Source organism: Pristiophorus japonicus, chromosome 12 (assembly GCF_044704955.1).
Source record: "Pristiophorus japonicus isolate sPriJap1 chromosome 12, sPriJap1.hap1, whole genome shotgun sequence".
Lineage (NCBI taxonomy): Eukaryota > Metazoa > Chordata > Chondrichthyes > Pristiophoridae > Pristiophorus > Pristiophorus japonicus.
The window spans coordinates 34496088-34519496 of record NC_091988.1 but is presented as its reverse complement, the minus strand read 5'-3'; the positions used below and the strand labels follow the sequence as shown (position 1 = coordinate 34519496).

General features: G+C 42.6%; 2 protein-coding genes across 2 annotated transcripts in view; one reads left to right on the top strand and one right to left on the bottom strand.

The window, feature by feature from the left end:
* Window positions 1-23409, top strand: part of cacna2d3a (calcium channel, voltage-dependent, alpha 2/delta subunit 3a) — a 1147786-nt gene that overhangs the window by 935097 nt on the left and 189280 nt on the right. The window lies entirely within an intron of this gene.
* LOC139277182 (leucine-rich repeat and transmembrane domain-containing protein 1) lies at window positions 366-11708 on the bottom strand. Its single transcript, XM_070895296.1, has 3 exons — window positions 11500-11708; window positions 8503-9099; window positions 366-2122 (listed from the first exon to the last, which is right to left on the bottom strand). The coding sequence occupies exons 1-3, from the start codon at window positions 11504-11506 to the stop codon at window positions 1698-1700; spliced, it is 1029 nt and encodes a 342-aa protein (XP_070751397.1). The 5' UTR covers window positions 11507-11708; the 3' UTR covers window positions 366-1697.

Genomic DNA, 23409 nt, shown 5'->3' with positions numbered 1-23409 from the left:
TGTCTGCTTTTAAGCCTCTTAACTAGCATTTAAGTATCTTTTAATGATGTTAATTACCTGACCTGCCGCTTGCTGTCGGATCTGCTATCCAAACGCAGATCTGACAGGTCAGAACTCACATGGAGCTGGGTTCAGAGCGGGATCCCGACCCGCTGTCAATCACGGTCATTTTGAGAGCGGGCCCGCCTCCAAACCTGTACTCGCAGGGCTGGGAAGAATCTGGCCTGTGTGTCCCCGGATTAGGTTTAGAAAATATGGTCACCCTAAGATAAAGTATAAAGCTTTTAAAAGTATTTGGTTGGTACACATTTCTGTTAGAAAGTTTTCATTCAGATTTGTGCTTTAAAAAAGGTATGTGCAACAAATATAGTCTGTGTAATTTATTTAAGCACAGTAAAACAGTTTGCAAATGGGGTTATGCTCATCAAACATAATGACATCTCTGGCCCATGATAATGGCTAACTGGGTGCTTCATAAACATGCTCCACAGATGTTCTTCTGGTTAATTTACTCTGGTCACAAGCATCCTTCTGTTTAGAAACCATTATTGGTACATTGCAAAATCTGCTGAGTATTATTTTTACTGTAAACATTAAAGGAAACTAAGAGAAATAATAAATAAAACATACAAAATATATTAAGCTTTTTGAAAAGCTTTATAAGTTATATTTTATGTCTTGGGGCACAGTGGCTTGTTCGCATATTAATGTAATTGAAGAAACTAAAACAGATGTACATAACTTTTGTCAGTTTTTTAATTTGAGATTTCAAATGTGTATGTTATTGATTACAGAGGATACTTTTCACAAAGCATATATTTTAAATAATTACTTTTACATTCTTATCTACTTTTATGTTAGTTTAGTAATTAAAAATTGATACTGTATTCACACAGAAATCTTGATCTTCATTAGCTTTTTTCCACTTAAAAACTGGAGAGGTACAGTTATTGGTCATCTTCATCTAAAAATATTTTCAGAAGTTTATTCTGAAATAGTGTTAGGTTTCCAGTCACTTAGGCTTTGAAATTATACTGTGCTTTAATACCTTATGAGCACTTAATACACTTACATGATTTATTTGTTTATTTTATTTTAAGCAAATGAATGCTTCTGTTAAAATAGGGGAATCAGGAATTTCATGTGGCTGCATTAACTATTGGCACACTACTATTCCACTGCATAATTTCAAGGCTATAGTCCTTGCGGGTTACCTGAACTGAATAATTTTAGCCCAAAAAATAAATTGCTAAAATGTATCTTCAGTAAAGGATACCAATGTGTTCCCAGTCACATTCCTGTATATTAGAGTAATATAGATCTAGAAGAAACCGTATTTTACAATTAATGTTCAAATGAAAAAGACAAAAGACCCTTCTTGCACTATACTCTGGAATGCATGGCATTCCTTAATGGCATGTTCAATAATAATTTTTATTTCCCTTGTGTTTGGTTATTCACCTTATTTATAATTGTGTTGACACTATTTAAATTCAATCTAAACTAAGCTACACAATAAATCATTTACATGCAAAATTCTAAGGGTCCAAAGTGTTCTAATAAATGAAAACAGTCTTGGATGTTAGATATCTGCTTACTTATGAATGAGATGTTGATCATAGATTGCCACCATTGCTGACATGTTTGTTTCTAATATTTTGTCATGATATTTGAAAAGCAAGGCAGAAAATTGAAATTCATGGCACTGAACCGTCTAGTGGCTCCTTCTCTTCAGCACTTCCTTGTTCAACCTCTGGATCCAGATGTTCCAGTTTCTTTAGTTCCCTTTGATATTTAGCCATAACAGCTGCATAAGAACAGCCATAAATTGCTGCCCCCAACATCATCAGGCAAACAATGCCACAGATAACTCCAGTTATCACAACTGTGGCAATAGCATGACGTAAACTGCCATTTCGTTGCTTGGCTTTTGGATTGCAGTCTGAATTGTTGTCATTGTCATGCATGTTTTGTGTAGTGGGTCTTCTGTGGTCAGAGACAGCAGGAGATGACTTGTACTTAACAGAGGAACATGGCTGGAATAATTCATGAGGAATTTTCATAAGGTCTTTACTCCTTAAATCTTCTGGTTCTGTGCACAGAATCTCATCAATGTGGCCTCCTATATAAGACAGAATGAGTCATAGCATGGCATTTGTTAATGATTTAAAGTTTAAAAAAAATACAAAGAGCAAATTCATTTTCATATGAGCTATACAATTATTACATCTGGAAGGATGCCTGCAGCATTTAAAGGGCAATTATGCCAAATAAAAGAATTCCAAGCGCCTTTTTTTTCTTGTTCATTTTTTTAGATTTACTTCTGAGTAGATTTATAATAAGTGAACACCAGCCAATAAGATTACAGATTAAAGAACATTTGTTGATTCTTTAGTTATCTACCCACCGAGATGTTTTGTTGTGATGCGCTTTTATATTCTGAAAATATTAAATCACGATCTTAAAATAATTCAGTTAGGCACTTGAATATGTAATGGTTTGTGAAGTTATTATTACATACTGTTTTTTCTCACCTGGCTAAGAGTACAATCTCTCACACAAGGATTCATGAGAAGAAAGGCTTATGTCAAGCCTCGCTTTATATTTCATGCTACTCAAGAATGTGCTATCATAAATCAAAAATACCAATCTATGACATGGCCACATTGATACCCAAACTTCATCTAGGTTGTGGGCAGGGTGAGTTTACAAGTGTTGTAAACCTTGGTCTCTAACAGATCTGTTAGTTATACAATGCTAGGAATTTATGAACATGTAGAGATGTTGAAGATTTCTCACAGATACCAACTCATGTTACCCACGTTTTTGAGAAGTATAGTGTACAGTTATGGCAGTGTTGTGTCACAGTACTGGATTAGCAACCCAGAGGTTGAGATTTTAAATCTCACCATGGTGAGTTATGGAATTGAATTCAATAAATCTGGTATAGAAAAAGATGGTTAGATTGTAAAAACTCAACTGCTTCACTCCCTTACCCAGTCTCTTGTCTACACATGTCTCTATTCCGCAGTGTGTGATTGACACTTAATGCCCTATGAAAAGGCCAAGCTAGCCGCTCGGTTGTATTCTGAGCAACTAAGGATGACAATCAATGTGGCCTTGCCAGTGTCACCAGCATCCTGATAACAAATAGCAAAAAAGTTTAGTGAATAGTATTGAACCAATCACAATAGTCCAAATATTATTATAAGTTAGTATCTAACAAGCAGAAAACAAGCCTCTTAATCTTGATAAAAGCATGTGTTGCCATTCATCATCATCATCATCATAGACGATCCCTCGTATCAAGGATGACTTGCTTCCACGCCAAAAAGGGATGAGTTCACAGGTGTTTCAATGAAGGACCTAATATTCCAGGTCCTGAACTACATGTTGAAGGTTGGAAGACGCCTGTGCGTGGATTTTTTTGACGTGTGTAGCTATTGCACACCAGCCACCACACGGGCTTGACAGAGCTAGGTCTTGGTCCAGTGGCAAGGATTAACCAAGACGACTGGAGACCAGCTTTGCTGCACGGACCATATATTGCAGTGTGGGCTGGCCCATGCTGCCCCTGAGCCCTCGCCTCTTCTGGGCCCCGAACTCATGCCTCTCCTGGGCCCCGATCACGTCTCTCCACAATCACTTGCCTCTCCTGCGCCCCGACCTCGTCACTCCTGCTCTACCTGCCCACGCTCCAAACAGCGACCTAGACCTTGGTGACGTTCAATCCAGTCGCCCTCTTCACAGTCGAGTATATGTTGAGGATATCTTGATGGGAAATAAGATCATTCAGGGTCTGGGGCCAGTACTTTTCCACAAAGGGGAAGTTTCTGCTCCTTGGCTCCTTCCCGATCACCATAGTGACGGTTTCAGAGAATGAGTTGGTGCCAAATCCTAGCGTGGAGCCAGAGTCTCGCGAGTTTATGCCAGTATATGCCATTTATGCGAGTTGTTGCCATTATAGCTCTGCTGATTGGAGGCTGAAACAATCAGTAATGCATGTTTCAATGACACAAATGTCAATTGATCTTGAAAAGTGCTAGGCACAAGGCAAGCAAGCTCTGATTCTTCCATGTTCCTACACCAATTTAGATGAAAAAATAAACCTGGGAAGATCATAGATACCATGATCAACCAGTTCAGCCCTCTGGTCAAATCAGACATTGAGCACTGTTATAGCCACCAAGTCAGAAGGGAGATATTCGAGTACTGGAGGCAGTACAGAGAAGGAACACCAGATATGCAGAGAATGTGAAACTCACTACCACAGGGAGTAGTTGAGGCGAATAATATAGATGCATTTAAGGGGAAGCCACATAAGTATATAAGGTAGAATTGAATAGAGGGTCATACTGATAGAGTTAGATGAGGAAGGATGGAAGGATGCTCGAATGGAGCATAAACCCTGACATGGGCTGGTTGGGCTGAATGGCCTGTTTCTGTGCTTATATTTTATGTAATTCTGTGTAAGGCTTGTCCAAGAGTCAGGGGTCTGAAATATGAGGAAAGATAAGAATACACTTTATAAATAGGCAAAATCATATTAAATATTACGAGTTGATAACTTGAATAAAAAACCTTATAAATAATATGGTTTGAGCATGTGAAGCAAATATTAGAATTATTTATTATTTTGATTTCAGTTTGAAGCATTAAAAATGTAAATCACTTTAACAATGCAGACACAATTTCTGCTTGTTATAGATAGGTTTGACATTCATTTCCAGATATCTTGAACATTTCAATTGTAGTTAGAAACATAGTGGAACCCCTGGACTGATGAAATCAGTGGGACTAATGAAAAATAGCAGATTGTAAGTTTGTATTTCCCTTAATTATTAATAGTTAGAAGGAAACTACCCGAGCTGCTTGTTAAAAATGTAGTATAAACTTAGCTTTAAATGTAGATATGGGTTTGACACAAATGCGTTTATATCACACTTGATGACTTAGCCAGGTAACAATCAAGGAAGGGCAAACGACTTGTTACTCCGCTATATTTTCAGTTCTTATGTAATTGCAAACAATTTACCTTAAATTCTGCCAACACCAAGAATATTTACGATTCTACAAGCTTTCAAAAAGCCATTGTCACACCATATGGAAGTCATATCAAGAGACTGGCCTCTGACAGTGATTTAGTGCTCAGATTTCAAGAGGATCACAGTGTATATGTCACAAATCATAAGCGATTGCCAATCAATCAAGTTATCATATTGAAAACACAGATATTTATATGTGGAAGCGAGATTTTCTTTCCTTCGGATACTGCTTGATAACCTCATCCGTTGATGAAAATCTCGCTTTCACATAGAAAATCTTACTCCAATCCAGCTTCAGTGAGCTCAACCAATTTCTTCCTAGTAAGGCAGGCTTGTCTCCTTTAACTACTATTAGAGACAAGTTCTAAAATTGATCTTTATATTTCACCGGTACGCTGATGCGACCTACCACAGGAATTTTCTCTCCCAAGTAGCCTCGCAGCTCTATCTTGGATTTCTCCAGTTGGAAATCACGCAATTTGTCGCGGTATAGTGACTCCGGTACTACACTCACGGATGCACCCATGTCAATTTCCATTGGTATCTTGAATCCCGCCACATCTATGTGGATTTTGATGCTTTCTGAATCGCTGTCCGTTAACCTCGTGCTCCTGATGACGTGTAACATCTCCTCGTCCTGTTGTTGTTCTTCCATGCTATGTAGTCTCTTTGGATTTCTACTCATAGCTTTGAACGCTGGACTCATAGCTTTAAAAACTGGTTTACCCTTCAGTCAGCATGCCTTCGCAAGATGCCCAGTCTTACTTCAGAAGGAACACTCTGCCTTCACGTATGGACAACTTTGAGCAATGTGTTGTCCCAGGCACCTATAGCATGACTTCGACGCTCTGTTAGAATTTCCAGTTTCTGAGACTTTGGGCCCCCACCGTCTTTTACTTTGAACCTGCAGGTGATTTACCTCGGTTGACTGACGACCGTAATCATTATTTAATTCTTAGGGATATTGTTCGGCCATGTCCATCGACCTCGCTGTCTGACAAGCAATCTCAAAAGTCAAGTCATCCGTTGTCAATAACTTCCTTCTGATCGTATCATTTTTCACCCCACAAACAAAACAATCCCATAATGCTTGGTTTTGAAAGTTTCTAAAATTACACTGCATCGATAGCTTTTTTAATGCTACGATGTAATCACTGATATATGCATCAGCCTTTTGATTCCGAATCCCGAAACGATAGCTTTCTAACGGTTTGGGGTTATAGTGCTGCTCCAGCTTCGTTAAAATCTCTTTAAGCATTGTGTCCTTTGGCTCGTCAGGCACAAGCAGATTTACAAGGGTTTCGTATAATGCCGGACCTGCCTCCGATAAGAAGATCGCTTTCTTACGTTCCAACACAGCCTGGTTCTGGACTGCAGTGTCTGGAACTTCAATTATGTTATTTGCAGTGAAATACATTTCTAGCCGATCCACATACGCTTTAAAACATTCCCGGTCGTGTCTATATTCTCCCAAATGTCCCAATACACCTGCCATTTTAATCTCTAGCTGTTCACACCATCTGCTGTATTTTACCTCGGATTTTGTAGCTTTTTTTCCCAAAGACAGAAACTTCCAAAGTCTCTCTGTCGGCTGGCTGAATCCTTCACCAACAAAAATTAAGCTTTAAATCATCCGAAAAATCTCATCTTCTGTCGCCAAATGTGATATATTCACAGAGCACAGCACACACAGCTTCCTAACATGGCAGGCAGCTCTCTCGGAAGTCTCTGGAAATCTGCCTGGGCTGTTTATTATTAACCCTGCACTTTTCACAATACGTCCACATCCACAGTGTGGAGCTACAAACATTACAAGCTTACAGACATTACAGTTTCAAACTAGTAAAATGTAATTTTAGGACTGATATCAGGCGGTTCTTCTTGATAGAGTGATGAACACTTGGAATGGAGCTTCAGATAGAGTGATGGAACCGAAAATCCTGGACATATTTGAGAAACAATTAGATACTGCAATGGGGGGGAGGGGAACTGTTGGGCACTTCTGGATGGATGAACTCATCGGCAATTATCGTGATTGTGAGATCTGGTAGCCAGAGGTCCCTGTTATCGAGGGCAAGATTCAGATACTCACAATCCTGAAATATGATTGAATTATCCACCATCTGTGCATCCACAGCCATGAAACCTCTATGGGCAGTGTCAGAAGAAAAGTGCAATTGGCATAACATGAAAAAATGCACAAAGGTTATGTGTTTCATTCACCTGTGAGAACGACAATAATCTGAAATTCCAAGAAACTGGGAAGACACAAAGAGGTTGAATTGCGCACAAGGGGCCACTTTGGGGGCAGAACCCAGACCTGTTAAGTTTTGCCCACTCACTTCGTCTGTCTGTGCCCCTTTATAACTTTCTGTTACAAAAGATAAGCAGGCCTCTAACCAGCAAGTTCTAAGAGCATGCTCACTCGAACCAAGGAAATGATAATTGGAGACAGAACTGCAGTTGGATACTTTGACATCTGCGCCCGATCATCAGGAAAAAGGTGTGGGGGCGGGGCGGCGGGGGCGGCAGAGGAGAGGCAGAGCAGTGGGAATCAGACAAATAGAGAGAGGTAAATACAAAGCACCACAATATTTGACCCCCTAAGTTGGTACACGTGCGTATAACCTCTCTCGCCAACTAGTAAACCTGTTCAATCATGCAGCATGGCTCTTTCCAGATTTAATTCCAAATTTCCAATACCAGAATCTCATTTCCATTGTATTTTTCATGCAGTGTATCCTGTGATCTGTGTGAAGAGTAGAGGAAGAGTACTGTTTAATACTGTAATATTTTATTTGGCTTTTATTGCTATCTATATTATTTTCTTTTCAAGATCAGCCTTCATCTCTTTTTTCCAGCTATTTGTTTATGCCACCATTAATGTCCTATTTCTTCATTTTATCGACTATCAAAATCAAAATAAGCTCAAGAGTTGAATTCATCCTCTGTTACTTTTATCTGTATTATTCTATCTACTGTTTCATGCTGGCATGCCGAGGAGCCACTCTTATGAAATATTTGTACTTGCTGAAATTTCATGGATTGCCGTACCCTGTGTAAAACCTGCCCCATACAGCCCAACCTGCCCCTGAAAACTGTGTCATTGACAGCATGATTTGCACAAGAAGTCATCCTTATGTGATTATTATACTTAATTATTAGCAGAAAAACTTTTAATACCATTATCACCTTAGGAGGTCAAATAAGTGATAAATCCATAAGTGTAAGAGCTGACAAAAAAACAAAGGCAACTTTGAGTAAAGCTATGAAAGGATTTACTTTTCATATTGTGACACTGCTATGATTTTTGAATATGAGCTGGATTCATCGTAAAATTGACAGAATGGTAAAGGTTGTAACCAGCTTCAAGAGAATACCGCACCAATCTGTGTGATCCATGAGAACTAACAGCACTGATGGTTCTTGAAATGGTAAATTATATTTGTCTACTAACCTTTGTACAGAAAGCTCTCTAGCCAGAGTTTCAGTCCAGTCAGATGACAGTCACATTTCCAATGGTTTTTCTGGAACAAAAGTACCTGTAGATTTGACAGTGAATCCAGAAGGGCCCTGTCCAGTTGATGAAGTTGGTTTTGATGCATAGCAAGCCAGGTCAGATTTTTTTGGTTCTTGAACAAGTCCTCAGGCAAACTTGTAAGATTGTTAAATGATAAATCCAGTTGTTTGAGATTTTGGGTTGAATGAAGGATTTTGTTGTCCATATAGTTGATGGAGTTATTTGCAAGATTCAGGTTGAGAAGATTATGCAGTGCATCAAATGTATTTGATGATAAACTTGAAATAATGTTATTTGACAAGTCTAAAACTTGTAGCTGAGACATATCAGTAAATGTAGCATTTGATATTGTGTGAATGTGGTTGTTCTGTAAGTATAGAATTTCTGTGTCAGGAGGAACACCTTTTGGAATCTCTGACAGTCCATTACTGATGCAGCTCACTTCTTTCAAAGTAATGTTGCATAGACATCTTTCTGGACATCCAATAACTGAGTGTACGAATAAGAAACCAAGAAATCCCAAAGCAATTCCACCTGTATCCAATGTAAACAGACAGCTATAAGTTCAATTACCTGTAGAGTTAATTATACTGACTGTACATGACAATATTTTTCATTGAAAGAGCACAATAATGACCTGGCATTCACTGTAATTGTGTTATTGGCGACTCACACCATAAATTAAAGCATTGTGCTCCCCGATCCACCGGCTCAAACTTACCTGCCCTGGAATGTAAAATCGGACGGGGTGTAAATTGAATGGCCAGTCCAATCCAATCCAGTCTATTTCTTACAGGGGACTTAGGTTAGAATAACCAGCACTGTAAATTTCTAGTACGGAAAGTCATTAAGAATGTTCCTGTATTTATCAATTCTTGGGAAAGAAATGACATATATAGAGCAAATTTTACAAACTCAACTATAATATAGTGGTTCCTAATTTGTTTAACATTGGTCGAATGAAAGAAACCGCTGTGATTGGGAGAATACTCAGCAGGTTTTTGTGGTCCAGAAACATTCTTATTATTTGTATAAGGATCTCCTTATACAAAAGGCCATGTTAAGGCGAGATCCCTTACCAATAAAGGTCTCACACGCAACCAGCACATATCGGATAATTGTGGGCATGCTATCCACAATTTTCCATCCATTAACTTCAATAGACAGAAAACTGTGGAAAGCACATCTAAAATTATCTGCTCGGTACTAGCTGTCTGCGAGCCCAATCTGAGGTACAGGGCCTCACAAAATGTTTCCTCTTATTCTTACTATAAAATGAGATTTGGATAAAATGTGCAATTGTTATTAATAAGGTTGATATATTTTACTTTCTGTGTTGCCTAAAATCCTATTATCTTAGTTATGAATTTATTCACTTTTACTTTCCCTATGGTTTAAGTTAGTTAACCCATCACTTTACCAACCTCCCCCCGCGCCCCCACCCCCGCCCAATTCATGCACTGCTTTCAAGCAAAAAAGGTGCTCACTTAGCCATCTCCTAAAAAAAAGTCTGGTTATGTTTCGCTATAACTTGGTTGTCACAGGTGCATGACAGTAGTCTAAGATGCCATGTGATTTCTGACTTCAATGTGTAAAAATCTCCTGTTTTCTTTCATCAATGCAGTAATGTAGGTGGTATACGTGTTCAACATGATGTCACTGCTCAATCCTCTTTTCTTTGCAAAATAGTGTGCCGCTCAATAATTTGTGTGTTTCTCCTAAGTGTAGCACTAACTGAAGGAGTAGGTGAGCTGGATGGTTTCACCTCCTTCAGTTAATAGAGCACATACTAGAAACACACAAGTTATTGCATGGCGCAGTAGGGCTCGTTTGTTTCTTGAAAGCTACCTCTGCACTAATAACCCAGCAAACTTTCCAACTATACCCAAGGATGTTAAGACAGCATGCTTTCAATGTTTCCTGTCACTGGTGCAGAGGCATGAGAACCAGCCATTCACTTGCACTACTTCATGCATGCCCTTGTTAGACTTGTTGATTTTGCTGCAGAATTGTTGTTACAGCCATGAAAGATTTACTCCTTTACTTAGATGCCCAAATTATTGGGCTAGATTGTGCTAGCAAAATAATGGTGAGTTTAATGCGTACGCCGTTATTAATGTGTAAATCGTCCAGAAATTTGTGGTGAGGAAGAGATAAACCATGATTTGCAAATCACCACAAATCGCTGGACGCGTTTCTCCGCTCCACCGTTAGTCTGATGGAAATGGCAGCTCGCTCTCAACCTCCCCATGAATATTAAGAAATTGCTACATTTATGCATTAATTACCATACCAATTAAACTCGCCACTGAAAGTTAGGGCTAGAACAACAGCATAAGTACCCTTTTAATGACGAGATTTATGTTCCTGCAATGTCACTCAATCTCTCCGGGTCCAGAAATGGAATAATTGAAACTGTGAAGTCTCATTCCTGCAGGTGTAAATTGTTGTTACAGATTTTTTTTAATTACAATTTTGTAATTTTTTTTCTTACTTTTCATTTCTGTATCATTTTTTCTCTCTTAATCAAATCTTTCTTTCCCTCTCTTTATTTCTCTTTCTGTACCTGTTTTGACACAAATTCACCCTATTTCCTTCTCCATTTTTTCTCTGTTTCTTTCTCAATACTTAAATCTCATTGGTTAAGGAAATAGACTATTGGCCCCATCGTTGACCAAGATTCCAGATGCCTCATTGCCCTCACTGCGCCGTTCTCAGCTCGCATTTCCAGCAATTTGAGGCGCAAAAATGTTCAATCTGAAGGGTGAGGGAAAGTAACGAACGGGGTACACTGCAAAATGTCCCATTCCAGCAAAATTTGGGCCAATGTTTTAGGTGAATCAAAAAGTACAAGAGACAAATTCTAAATGACCATTTTCCAATGTTGACTTTTACAAATATAATAGATCAGGCAATTAAAAAAAAATCTCTTACCTCTCATTTTTCGAATCTGATATTTTTCTGTCCTTTTAGATAGAATTGAACTAATGCAGAGATTAATCCAACATAGAAGTCAATACTGATTTAAATTTCCAGTGTTCAAGGTCTACTGTTCCGTTTGAATGAAAACTCAAGAGGCTTTTGTCATCTCAGGTGGAGTCAAGCACCAGTTATTATGAGTGACCTCTGTCGAGGTGCCGATCTTTTACTGTATTGGACTATCTGTGTTTCCACAGTTTTTTTTTACGTAGTAAGGATCAGATTTCTAAGTCTCCTCTTAACACACCACATGAGCAGTGGCTGTCAGCTTATAGAGGACAGCTGTACCTCACAAATCAAGATTTGATAGCTCAGGTTTTGCATGCTTTTTTTTAAATCTGCCTGAAGTTCAGTGGACAAAAATAAACCTGCCTACTGAAATCCAGGGCAAATGTTAAATTCTTTGTGCATGTTAGCCCTGCTCTAACAAACCTACTGAATTAGATAAGATCACACATGGTTCTCAATGTGCATAGATCCTGATTTAATATCTGGATGAGTAACCCAGCATTTCGGTGCAAGATTTTGTCCCTGCACATGTTTCTCTTCTGAAGTTAACATATCTTGCACAATTCTGACATTGGTCTTGATTCTAACTGTCCACACCTGGCATAAACCAGACAGGGGTGCAGTTAAAAGAACGGGTCAGTGTTTCCTTCCCACTGTGTCCCCTTATTAACCTGCTCTTTTGAGTAGGCCAGCAGGACACTCACAGGATGAAAGTGGGGTCCTGTTTTAAACATGCAAATTGAGGTCCGATGATGTCAGCAGGACCCGATCTGCAATATGAAGCAAAGGCCCGTGTTGACATCCCTATCAATCACAACCTGCCGGGAGCCAGATCCTGGGCTATGAGAGGCAGATCACGTAAATTCTAAATGAATTTTTCAGATTTTCTTGTGGGCCAGGAAGGGGCAGGAAGGGGCCTTGGGCATACCTTGCACTGGGCTACACCCTTCCTTCCAATCACAGCTAGCACCCCCCCCACCCTCGCAGTCCTCACCTCTCCCCTCCCCTCCCTTGCCCATCATGGCTCCAACCTATCAGCCCCTTCCCTCCCAATCGGGGCATCAAACTTTTCTTGCCCCCACTAACTGCCAGGGACCGTCCCCCCAGGTGAGGCCTACGGCCGCTTGTTCGTGTACCTGCCCGCAGGCTCGGCTGTCAACCTGGTCAGCTGTCGAGTGGGAGACTGCAGCATGTTGTTTAAGTGAGGCCCTGCTGTTCAGATTGGCAGAGCCTCCACGTCCCTGGCCTTGCCGGATTTCCCACACATTGAAGCACTTGCCCGGACCTTCCCCTCCTCCCCACTAATATCAGGGCCATTAAAATTGGTGCTCAGTTGCAATTGTGCTAACGTTGACTGGCATTACCTATTTTTAATTCTTAATCAACAGTACTCAGTTAAAAACAATTTTATGCATTGCTTATCAAATGTTTGTAGGGTGAATTTACCAACTGGGGATATCGGTACGACAGGATGGATTTGGACGAGTGGGGAATGGGAAATTAAAATGCCATTGCTCTCACTCATTCCCCACTAGAAGCATTCCTTTTTAATCTTTTGTTTTGGCTGCATGCCCAAGTAATTTACTCCCGCCCATTCTGCTGTTAGCTTAATTTAGCAAGCATCCCCCGTGCAAAACAGAGGCTGTAGGTCCCCCATCTATTCTGCCCAAAGTTAATTCTCCCTCTGCAGACCACAGGGTAAAGCTAATCTGCCTGGTAGATATTAAAAGAGCATAGGGCTTTTCTATTATGCTATTTTGGATGGATTTTATCTAGTTTTGCAGATCAGAACGTGGAAGAGATATTTCTATTACTATATATGCAGCCTAAATCTTTGTTTTGAATATCACAGAGAAACTCATTGTAACAAATATATTTCCAAGAGTTTAGCAAACAGGAAGGGTGAGAAATTGGCTAGTCCCAGAAAATAGGCATGGGGACCACGGTACATGATTAATCTATGTCCTTTCATTGCGTTGCAAGCAGCATGTTGAATGCCTGCTGCCTGCTGCCTGCTGCTTACTTGATTGCTGAGTGCAGCCAGCACTAACCCTGTTGTTCATTGGCTGCGCACATCAACAATTAACCTGATATCTTGAGGTCAACCAAATCTCTACTGCCTGTGTCCTAAATCGCACCAAGTCCCACCTGTTCTCACTGATCTAAATTGGCTTCCGATTCAGCAACACCCCGATTTTAAAATTCTCATCCTTGTTTTCAAATCACTCCATGGCCTCGCCCTGCCTATCTCTGTAATCTCCTTCAGCCCTACAACTATTTTTGTAAAACTTTTAAATCAAGTGCTCCTTTCTAAAGGGCACAATATTTTAGTTGAGACCATCAATCAAATGCCCCCTTATTAGAGGGGCACTAAAACCGACAAATAAACAAATGACATTTTGGCCATCAAATTAATTTAAATTCAAATTTGGTTGCCGGGAGTGATGATGCACTCCAGTCCCTCCGGCGCCCAGCTCTCGTGGAAGGCCACGAGCATACGGTGGACATCGCATGCTCCATCTCCAGGGACACCCTGGCTCGGATGTAACCAGGGAAGACAGGCAGGCAGTCGGGCTGAACGACCCACTCGACCGCCCGCTGCCTGGATCAGTTGATGGCCGCATTGGCCATGCCCAGGAGCAGTCCTATGAGGAGGCCTTCCGACCTGCCCGCTCCACTCCGCACAGGGTGCACAAAGATCAGGAGTGTGGAACTGAAGTGCAACCAGAATTTGAGGAGCAGCCCCTTCAAGTAATGGAATAGGGGCTGTAACTTCACAAATTCAGCATATACATGGAACACGGACTCCTTCAGACCGCAGAAATCCTTCGGCCCTACAATCCTCTGAGATATCTGTGATCTTCCAATACTGGCCTCTTGAGCATCCCAGATTTTAATCACTCCACCATTGTTGGCCGTGCCTTCAACTGCCAAGGCCCTAAACTCTGGAATTCTCTCCCTAAACCTCTCTGCCTTGCTACCTCTCTCTCCTCCTTTAAGATGCTCCTTAAAACCTACCTCTTTGACCAAGCTTTTGGTCATCTGTCCAAATATCGCTTTATGTGGCTCCGTGTCAAATTTTGTTTGATAACACTCTTGTGAAGTGCCTTGGGATGTTTTACTACATTAACGGCACTACATAAATATAAGATGTTGTTGGCTAGCAATACTTAAAGTTAGCCGGCACCTCTTAAAGGGGCGGTGCATTATGGCTGCAAAAGGTGGTGCGAGTCAGTTGAAAACTCAATCCGTGCTCTGATACTTTGAGTAATGGTTGAACATGTCAGGGAGCGAACACTAAGGTTTTCAGACACTCCACTGGAGATCCTGGTGGAAGAGGTGGAAAGAAGGAGAGATGTGCTGTATCCACAGGGGTCAGGAGGGCTCCAGACAGATACTCAGGAGGCAGTGAGAAGAAGTAACGGCGGAGGACAATGCCAGGAGTGTTGCTCTGAGATCATAGATGCAGTACAGGAAGAAGTTTAATGATCTCGCACGAGTTGTCAAGGACAGTGAGTTCATCTTCAACCTGATTCAACCTGCATTCTTCCATAGCTTCTATAATTTGGGGTGGGGTGCTGGAGGGGGTCACATATGGCATTATCCTGAGAGACAGCTGGTCATATCCCTGCTGCTGGGCACATGTTCTGTGTGGGAGCAGACTTCTGGGCATCAACAAGGGCGGTGACACCTTGAATAAGGCTCTCTTTATCCAGTACCTGAACCGTGCAGAGAAAACTTCCTGCACAGCTGCACTTCTCCACACTTGGAGGGTGCATGACACATCCTCTAATGGTGAGAAGCAATGTTGGAGTTTAGATGGCATCTTTCTTTAAATGCAGGTCCTGTGAGGTCCAAATCCCACAGTTTTATGGCTGAAGAAGGTCCTCTGGGCAACAGGTACCTTTCCCCCTTCTGCCACCATCAGAATCACCATCTGCTTCTACTCACATGTGCCACCCAATGCACCCACTTCACATCTTCTGGGATGTACCTGACCTGGTGCTTGTGACAGATGGCGTGATAGATGCAAGATTTTGAGAGGTGCTGGTTTCTTGGAAGGCTCTGAAAACTGCAACTGCTTCATGTGAGACACCAATAAAACTTATGTATGCAAACCTCACCAATGTGTAAGACTTACCACCAAGGGTCACCTGTGCACCCTGGGCAAGCAGGTATAAAAGGCAATTCACCATGCTGCTTCCTCACTTTGGAGTTACATTAAAGAGACCAAGGTCACAATGGTTTGAGCTTACAACATAATTTTGTGGAGTTATTCTGAACATAACAATTGGCGACGAGTTACAAATCACGAACTTTCACCCGGTATTGGCTGCCGTTGGTATTCTTGAGAGATTTGTTGAGGGTAATGATTGGGAAGCCTTCGTTGAGCGTCTCGACCAGTACTTCATGGCCAACGAACTGGACACGGCTGAGACGGCGGTCAAGCGCAGGGCGATTCTCCTCACCGTATGTGGGTCTTCGATATATGGCCTCATCAAAAATATGCTGGCACTGGTCAAACCAACGGACAAGACTTACACAGAGCTGTGCACACTGGTTCGGGAATGCCTCAAGCCGAAGGAGAGCATCCTAATGGCCAGGTATCGTTTTTACACGCACCATCGCTCCGAGGGCCAAAACGTGGCGCGCTTTGTCGCCGACCTAAAAAGCCTTGCGGGACAGTGCAAGTTTGCCGGATCTTTGGGGGAAATCTTGCAGGATTTTTTTCGTGCTTGGAATCGGCCACGAGGTCATTCTTCGCAAACTGCTGCCTGCCAAATCCCTAGATCTGAGCAAGGCCATCACGATAGCCCAGTCTTTCATATCCTCGAGCGACAACACGAAACAGATATCTTCACAGTATCGAAGCTCACCAGCAAGTACTGTGCATAAAATAATGCCTTGAGCAGGCAGAACTGTACATGGCAGGGCCTACACGACCGCAGAGGCCAGGTATAGGGTGACGCGGAGGCCGCTGTGGGGTGTGAATGCGTATCCATTAACACCATGTTGGTGCTGCGGGGACAGTCATAGAGCCCATCAATGTTGATTCAAGCACTACGTGTGCAAGGGCTGTGAAACAATTGGGCACCTCCAGCGAATGTGCAAACGACCTCTGACTCACCACGTGGCAGAGTCAGCAGAGGATGACCGATCCAGCGCAGATCATGCTGAACAAGCAGCAGAGGCAACTCAACCTGAGGATGAAGATGAAGTGTATGGGCTACACACCTTCACCACCAAAAGCCCTCCAATAATGTTAAAAGTTAAACTTAACAGCATTCTAGTCTCCATGGAATTGGACATGGGGACAAGCCAATCAATCATGAGCCAGAAGGCTTTTGAGAAACTATGGGGCAACAAGGCACAAAGGCCAAAACTGAGCCCGATTCACACAACGCTGTGCACTTACACCAAAGAACTCACACCTATCATTGGCAGTGCAGCAATGAAAGTATCGTACGATGGAATGGTGCATGATTTACCACTATGGATTGTACCAGGCGATGGCCCAACGCTGTTCGGCAAAAGCTGGCTAGGAAAGATCCGATGGAACTGGGACATTTTCAAAGCATTTTCTTCGGTGGATGAAGCATCGTGTGCCCAGGTGCTAAACAAATTCCCGGCATTATTTGAGCCACGCCTTGGCAACTTCACAGGCACCAAGGTGCAGATCCATCTTGTTCCTGGGGCATGGCCCGTTCATCACAAGGCCCGAACAGTCCCCTATATGATGCGAGAGAAAGTCGAGATTGGGCTGGACAGACTTCAACGAGAGGGAATCATATCGCCAGTCGAGTTCAACAAGTGGGGCAGTCCAATCATACCAGTGCTAAAGAGCGATGGGAACGGTCAGAATCTGCGGGGACTACAAAGTCATGATCAACCGAGTCTCGTTACAGGATCAGTACCCACTACCTAAAGCGGAGGACCTATTCGCAATGTTAGCAGGAGGAAAGTCGTTCAGCAAGCTAGATCTAAAGGAGCTGGCTGAACCGTTAAAGAAATTGACGTGCATCAACATGCGCAAAGGACTGTTGGTGTACCACAGATGCCCCTTTGGGTTTCGCTCGGCTGCGGCCATCTTCCAGAGGAACATGGAGAGTCTGCTGAAATCAGTTCCATGCACCGTGGTGTTCTAAGATGATATCTTGATCATTGGTCGCAACACTGCCGAACATTTGCACAACCTGGAAGAGGTTCTAAAGTGACTGGACAGAGTGGGACTCCAAGTGTGTTTTCCTGGCACCAGAGGTCGAATTTCTGGGGCGAAGGATTGCGGCAGACGACATCCAAGACGACATCTTGATCACTGGTCACAACACCACCGAACATTTGCATAACCTGGAAGAGGTTCTAAAGCGACTGGACAGAGTGGGACTCCAAGTATGTTTACCTGGCACCAGAGGTCGAATTTCTGGGGAGAAAGATTGCGGTAGACGGCATCAGACCCACGGACTCCAAGACGGAGGCCATCAAGAATATACCCAGACCACAGAATGTGACGGAGCTGTGTTCGTTCCTGGGATTCCTCAACTATTTTGATAACTTTCTACCGGGGTTGAGCACTTTGCTGGAACCCTTACATTTATTACTATGCAAGGGTGATGACTGGGTTTGCGGTAAATCTCAAGGGACAGCCTTTAATAAGGCCAGAAACCTGCTATGCTCTAACAAGTTACTTGTATTGTGTGACTCATGTAAAGATTTAGTACTAGCTTGTGATGCGTCATCGTACGTGGTCGGTTGTGTGTTACAGCAAGCAAATGTGTTAGGAAAACTGTCATGTATCTTACATTATTATATATAACTGTATCCTAACATGCTGTACATGACTGTAATAAGATATGACCTGTAACCACCAGCATACCTTACCACCAGGGATGCACTTGCAAGAGACAGGTATAATCCTCCCCGCGCAACTGTTGATGAAAAGGACTTTAAAAACAAGGCTCTCATTAAGCCTCCCAGACATGCACAAAATCGTTGAGGCAAAGCGCTGTAAGCTGACTGAGTACCATGACAGAAATTCGAGGGGGAGATGGAATGAGATAGGGGACAAAGTGTTTGTACTAAACTATGGCAGGGGTCCCAAATGGCTTGCAGGGTCAGTAATGGGCAAGGAAGGAAACAGGCTACTGGTAGTACAAATGGACAATGGCAAAACCTGCCGGAGGCATGTAGACCAAGTCAAAAGCAGATTTACCAACAACACTGCGGAACCAGAGGCAGACTACAATGTGGAACTCGCACCACACCTGGTGGACAGACAGAGGGAACAACCTGAGGAAAGGGCAATCCCAACAAACAGCCCAGGCGATTCAACAACAATCACACCAATCGAAACAGACAGCCCAGGCGAGATACCAGCAACCACACCCAAAGAAAAACAGACACCAAGGCAAACAACTGAACCACAACTCAGACGCTCCACGCGAGAGCGTAGAACACCTGAGAGACTGAACCTATAAAGACAATAATACCTTGGGGGAGGGTGATGTCATGTATCTTACATTATTATATATAACTGTATCCTAACATGCTATACATGACTGTAATAAGATATGACCTGTAACCACCAGCATACCTTACCACCAGGGGTGCACTTGCAAGAGACAGGTATATAAGGACAGGTCTCAGGCAAGTGCAGCATTCCAGAGCTGTGAAATAAAGCTGCAGGTCCAGAGTGACCTTGACTTCACTACATGCCTCGTGTGAATCTGTACTGAGGGGACAGGACTTTACACAAACTGCAACCGGTTGCATATGCATCCAGAAGTTTATCCAAGGCTGAAAGAGCCTCAGTATGGTTGAGAAAGAAGCGCTAGCATGTGTATACGAGGTTAAGAAAATGCACCAATACTTATTTGGTCTCTGGTTTGAGCTCGAAACCAACCACAAACCGTTTACTTCACTGCTTTCAGAAAGCAAAGGTATAAACACCAATGTTTTGTCCTGCATCCAAAGATGGGCACTAACATTGTCTGCGTATGACTATGTAATCCGCCACAGACCAGGCATTGAGAACTGCATTGACACCCTCAGTCAGCTACCATTGCCCACCACCGGGCTGGAAATGGCACAACCCGCATTCTTGCTTCTGGTAATAGATGCTTTTGAGAGCAAGAGGTCACCCGTCACAGCTCGCCAGATTAGGACCTGGACTAGCCAAGACCCCGTGCTATCACTAGTAAAAAGCTGCATCCTTAATGGGAGTTGGTCGGCGGTTCCCAGGAAATGCAAGATGAAATGAAGCCGTTCCACCGATGTAAGGATGAATTGTCCATCTGATCGGATTGTCTCCAATGGGGAATCGCGTGGTTTTGCCAAAAAAAGGCAGGGATACGTTTATATGTGACCTACACAGTACCCATCCAGTCACAGTCTCGAGGAAGGCTATCGCCAGGTCGCACGTTTGGTGGCCCGGCATTGACTCCGAATTGGAGTCATGCTTACACCAATGAGACACTTGCTCACAGTTGAGCAACGCACTCAGGGAGGCCCCACTGAGCCTGTGGTCATGGCCCTCCAAACTGTGGTCCAGGGTCCATGTAGATTTTGCTGGCCCTTTTCTAAGAAAGATGTTTCTAGTAACAGTGGACGCTTACTCTAAATGGATTGAATGTATAATAATGTCATCATGTACGTCCACTGCCACCATTGAAAGCCTCAGGGCCAAGTTCATCACCCATAGTTTGCCCGACATCCTTGTTAGTGACAATGGACCGTGTTTCACCAACTCGGAATTCAACGAGTTCATGACCCGCAATGGCATTAAGCATGTCAGGTCTGCCCCATTTAAGCCCGCATCCAATGGTCAAGCGGAACGGGCAATCCAAACCATCAAGCAGAGCTTGAAACTCATAACAGACGTCTCCTTGCAGACCCGGTTATCTCGGTCCTGCTCAGCTACCGGACGCGCCCCCACTTAATCACCGGGATTCCCCCTGCAGAATTGTTAATGAAGAGAGCACTCAAAACCTGCCTCTCCTTAGTCCACCTGGATCGCAATGATCACGTAGAAACCCGGCGACACCTGCATAACGTGTACCACGATCGCGTGGCTGTATTGCGTGACATTGAGGTTAATGATCCTGTGTTTGTTCTCAATTACGGTCATGGTCCCAAATGGATTGCTGGCAGTGCCTTAGCCAAGGAGGGAATAGAATGTTTGTTGTTAAACTGTTGAATGGGCAAACGGGCAGAAAGCACTTGGATCAGGCCAAACTGCGATTCACTGACAACCAAGAACAGTTTGAAGAAGACTTTACCATCTATGATCCACCAACACACACCCAACCCGCAATCGACCTCGCTGTCAACCACGAGGATGAACCCACCATGCCCGACAGTCCGATCAGACCAGCCGTGCTGCCGTGCAGCAATGATACGACCAACTCACCCATGCCAGGAATTCAACTAAGGTGATCGACCCGGGAATGCAGAGTGCCAGATCGCCTCAACCTGTAAATAACTTGTACATAAGACTTTTGGGGGGGGGGGGGAGGGGGGAAGTGATGTTATGTATGAAAACCTCGCCAATGTGTAAGACTTGCCACCAGGAGGCACACCTGTGGGAGACCTAAGGGTCACCTGTGCATCCTGGGCAAGCAGGTATAAAAGGCAATTCACCATGCTGCTTCCTCACTTTGGAGTTACATTAAAGAGACCAAGGTCACAATGGTTTAAGCTTACAACACAGTCTTGTGGAGTTATTCTGAACATAACAAAAACGATATGAGCAGATGTTAGAATTATGTCCTCATGACACCCTTTCAAATATTGCTTACGCCAGAATAAACAATGTGACATTGAATAGTGTTTGTGTATTTTCCTGGTGACAGTGAGTGTAAGTGCTTCATGCCAATGATTGCCAATTTGACTGTTTGAAGGAACTCAGTGCTGAGTGGTGCAGGGCCCTCTTCACATGTGTCGGTTCCTTTCAGTTATGCACCACCCTATTCTTAAAGGAGAGAAGCAGCTTTGTTTAATTGATCTACTCCTGTATTTTGTAACTTATGTTTCTGAATATCATAGCATTATCAATGAGTTAATCTTCTAAAGGCACATTTCTGAGATTTCATCTTCTACAGAACATCAATTCACACACAAGTCGACACAGTTACGTTTTTATTTCATTTTTAATAATCAAGTGTTATTTCCCAGTTTCAATGTACTGATTTATCACCCACACTGAGCAGAGAGGCACTTTCCCTGATCTTTTAGCTGTTCCTTGGTGGCAGCTCATTATTTTCTTCTTCTTCAGCTGTCATCAAAGCTGCATTGCCGTTTTCAGCACGCCAAGCTCCAGGCTTCTTGTATATCAGTTGCCTTCTCTAGTTTGCAGCTGTCCATCTCGTGTCCTTGCTATAACTGGAAACCTGCACATGGGTAAGCCAGCCATGAATTCAGTGCTAGAAATATCTGTCTGTGAGCAAACGCTTTAGATTTGATTTCAAGCACAAAAACAACCAGCACGTGATTGTATGAATTTCTAAAACAACATAGGGCCGAAATTTGCAGTCAGAAGCATACCTCATGGGCATTTGCTGGACAGTATAGTCCAACTCTGTGCCAGCGAAAGTGTTTCTGGGTCGCAGGTGGTCAATCTGCCATGGTGAACCTTGACCGATCGCAAGTTCCGGGTTTTTCCGCATGCGCAGTGCATGCGGAAAATTGGAATTTGCGCGGCCATTCTGAGGGCTTATGATGTACACCGTCTTCGGCCCCACAAAATCCGGATTGTTGTTTGTTCAGATTCATATAAACACACTGCCTATGAAGTTGTGTGTTATATTCTTTGTGATTCCTTTGGGTGTACTTAGAGAGGCATCAACATTTCAAAATAGATTTGTAACACTAAATTGAATAGCACTCAGGACACAAATGAAAGCTAATTACTTATTTTAATGAGTTCACATTAGGATGTAGTTACATGAATTACCCCCGTGAAAACATTCAATGCAATATTTTTGTTTAAAGACTTTGGTATAGATGTTCTTCTTCAACACTTGGGTGGTAACTGGCAGAGTGGATGGCCCGCTCTTTACAGAACCTGCCTGATTTTTATATCCATTGCATCAATAGAACTTCAAACGAGTGAGTTCAATAATGAGTAGGTTACCTCTCAGGAGGTAAAGTTGAAAATGATCCCATTGGATCTTATTTGCTGATGACATACGATAATCCTCAAATTCATATCTTATTAACCATGTTATCTACTTGTGATGTTAGCCTATTTGTAAGTACAATAACTTTGCTTCTGCAGTAGCTTTAGTTTAGAGAATCAAATGACAACAGTGAAAATACATCTTCAATCATTTTTTGAAACAGCACAAACACTCCACAGCAGTTCCTTGTAACCTTCGCTGACTGTCCAAAGCCGCTTCTACATCCTGTGCTGTTGATAAAGTAAAGAGGGTTTAATTAATAGAAAAGCAACAACCTGATAATATGGAACCATCTTTCAGAAGAGCTTGGTTCTGTAACCTGCTGTAAACTAGATGCTTGCTACTCTCATAAAGTCCAAGCACACAACATGGTGTACAAAGTGGATTGATTTTGCGTGATTTTTGGCAGTAAAAAATATTTAGACATGCCATTGAGTAATATAGTTATTGTCAGTGCCAGCTGTGACTCAGTGATGGCACCCTTGCCTCTAAGTCAGAAGTTCATGAGGTCAACCTCCACTCCAGAGACTTGAGCATATAATCTAGGCTGACACTTCAGTACTGACGTAGTGTTGCACTGTTGGGGTGCCGTTTTTCGGTTGAGATGTCTGCCCTTTCAAATGGATGTAAAAGATCCCATGGCATTTTTTGAAGTAGAGCAGGGGAGTTCTCCCCAGTGTCC

What these genes read in the sequence shown, in the direction of transcription:
- LOC139277182 (XM_070895296.1), bottom strand. An exon ending in AGAGAGCTTTCTGTACAAAG is followed by an intron (nt 2,123 to 8,502) that starts GTTAGTAGACAA and finishes TGTCTTATATAG; the next exon opens with GAGGCCACATTGATGAGATT.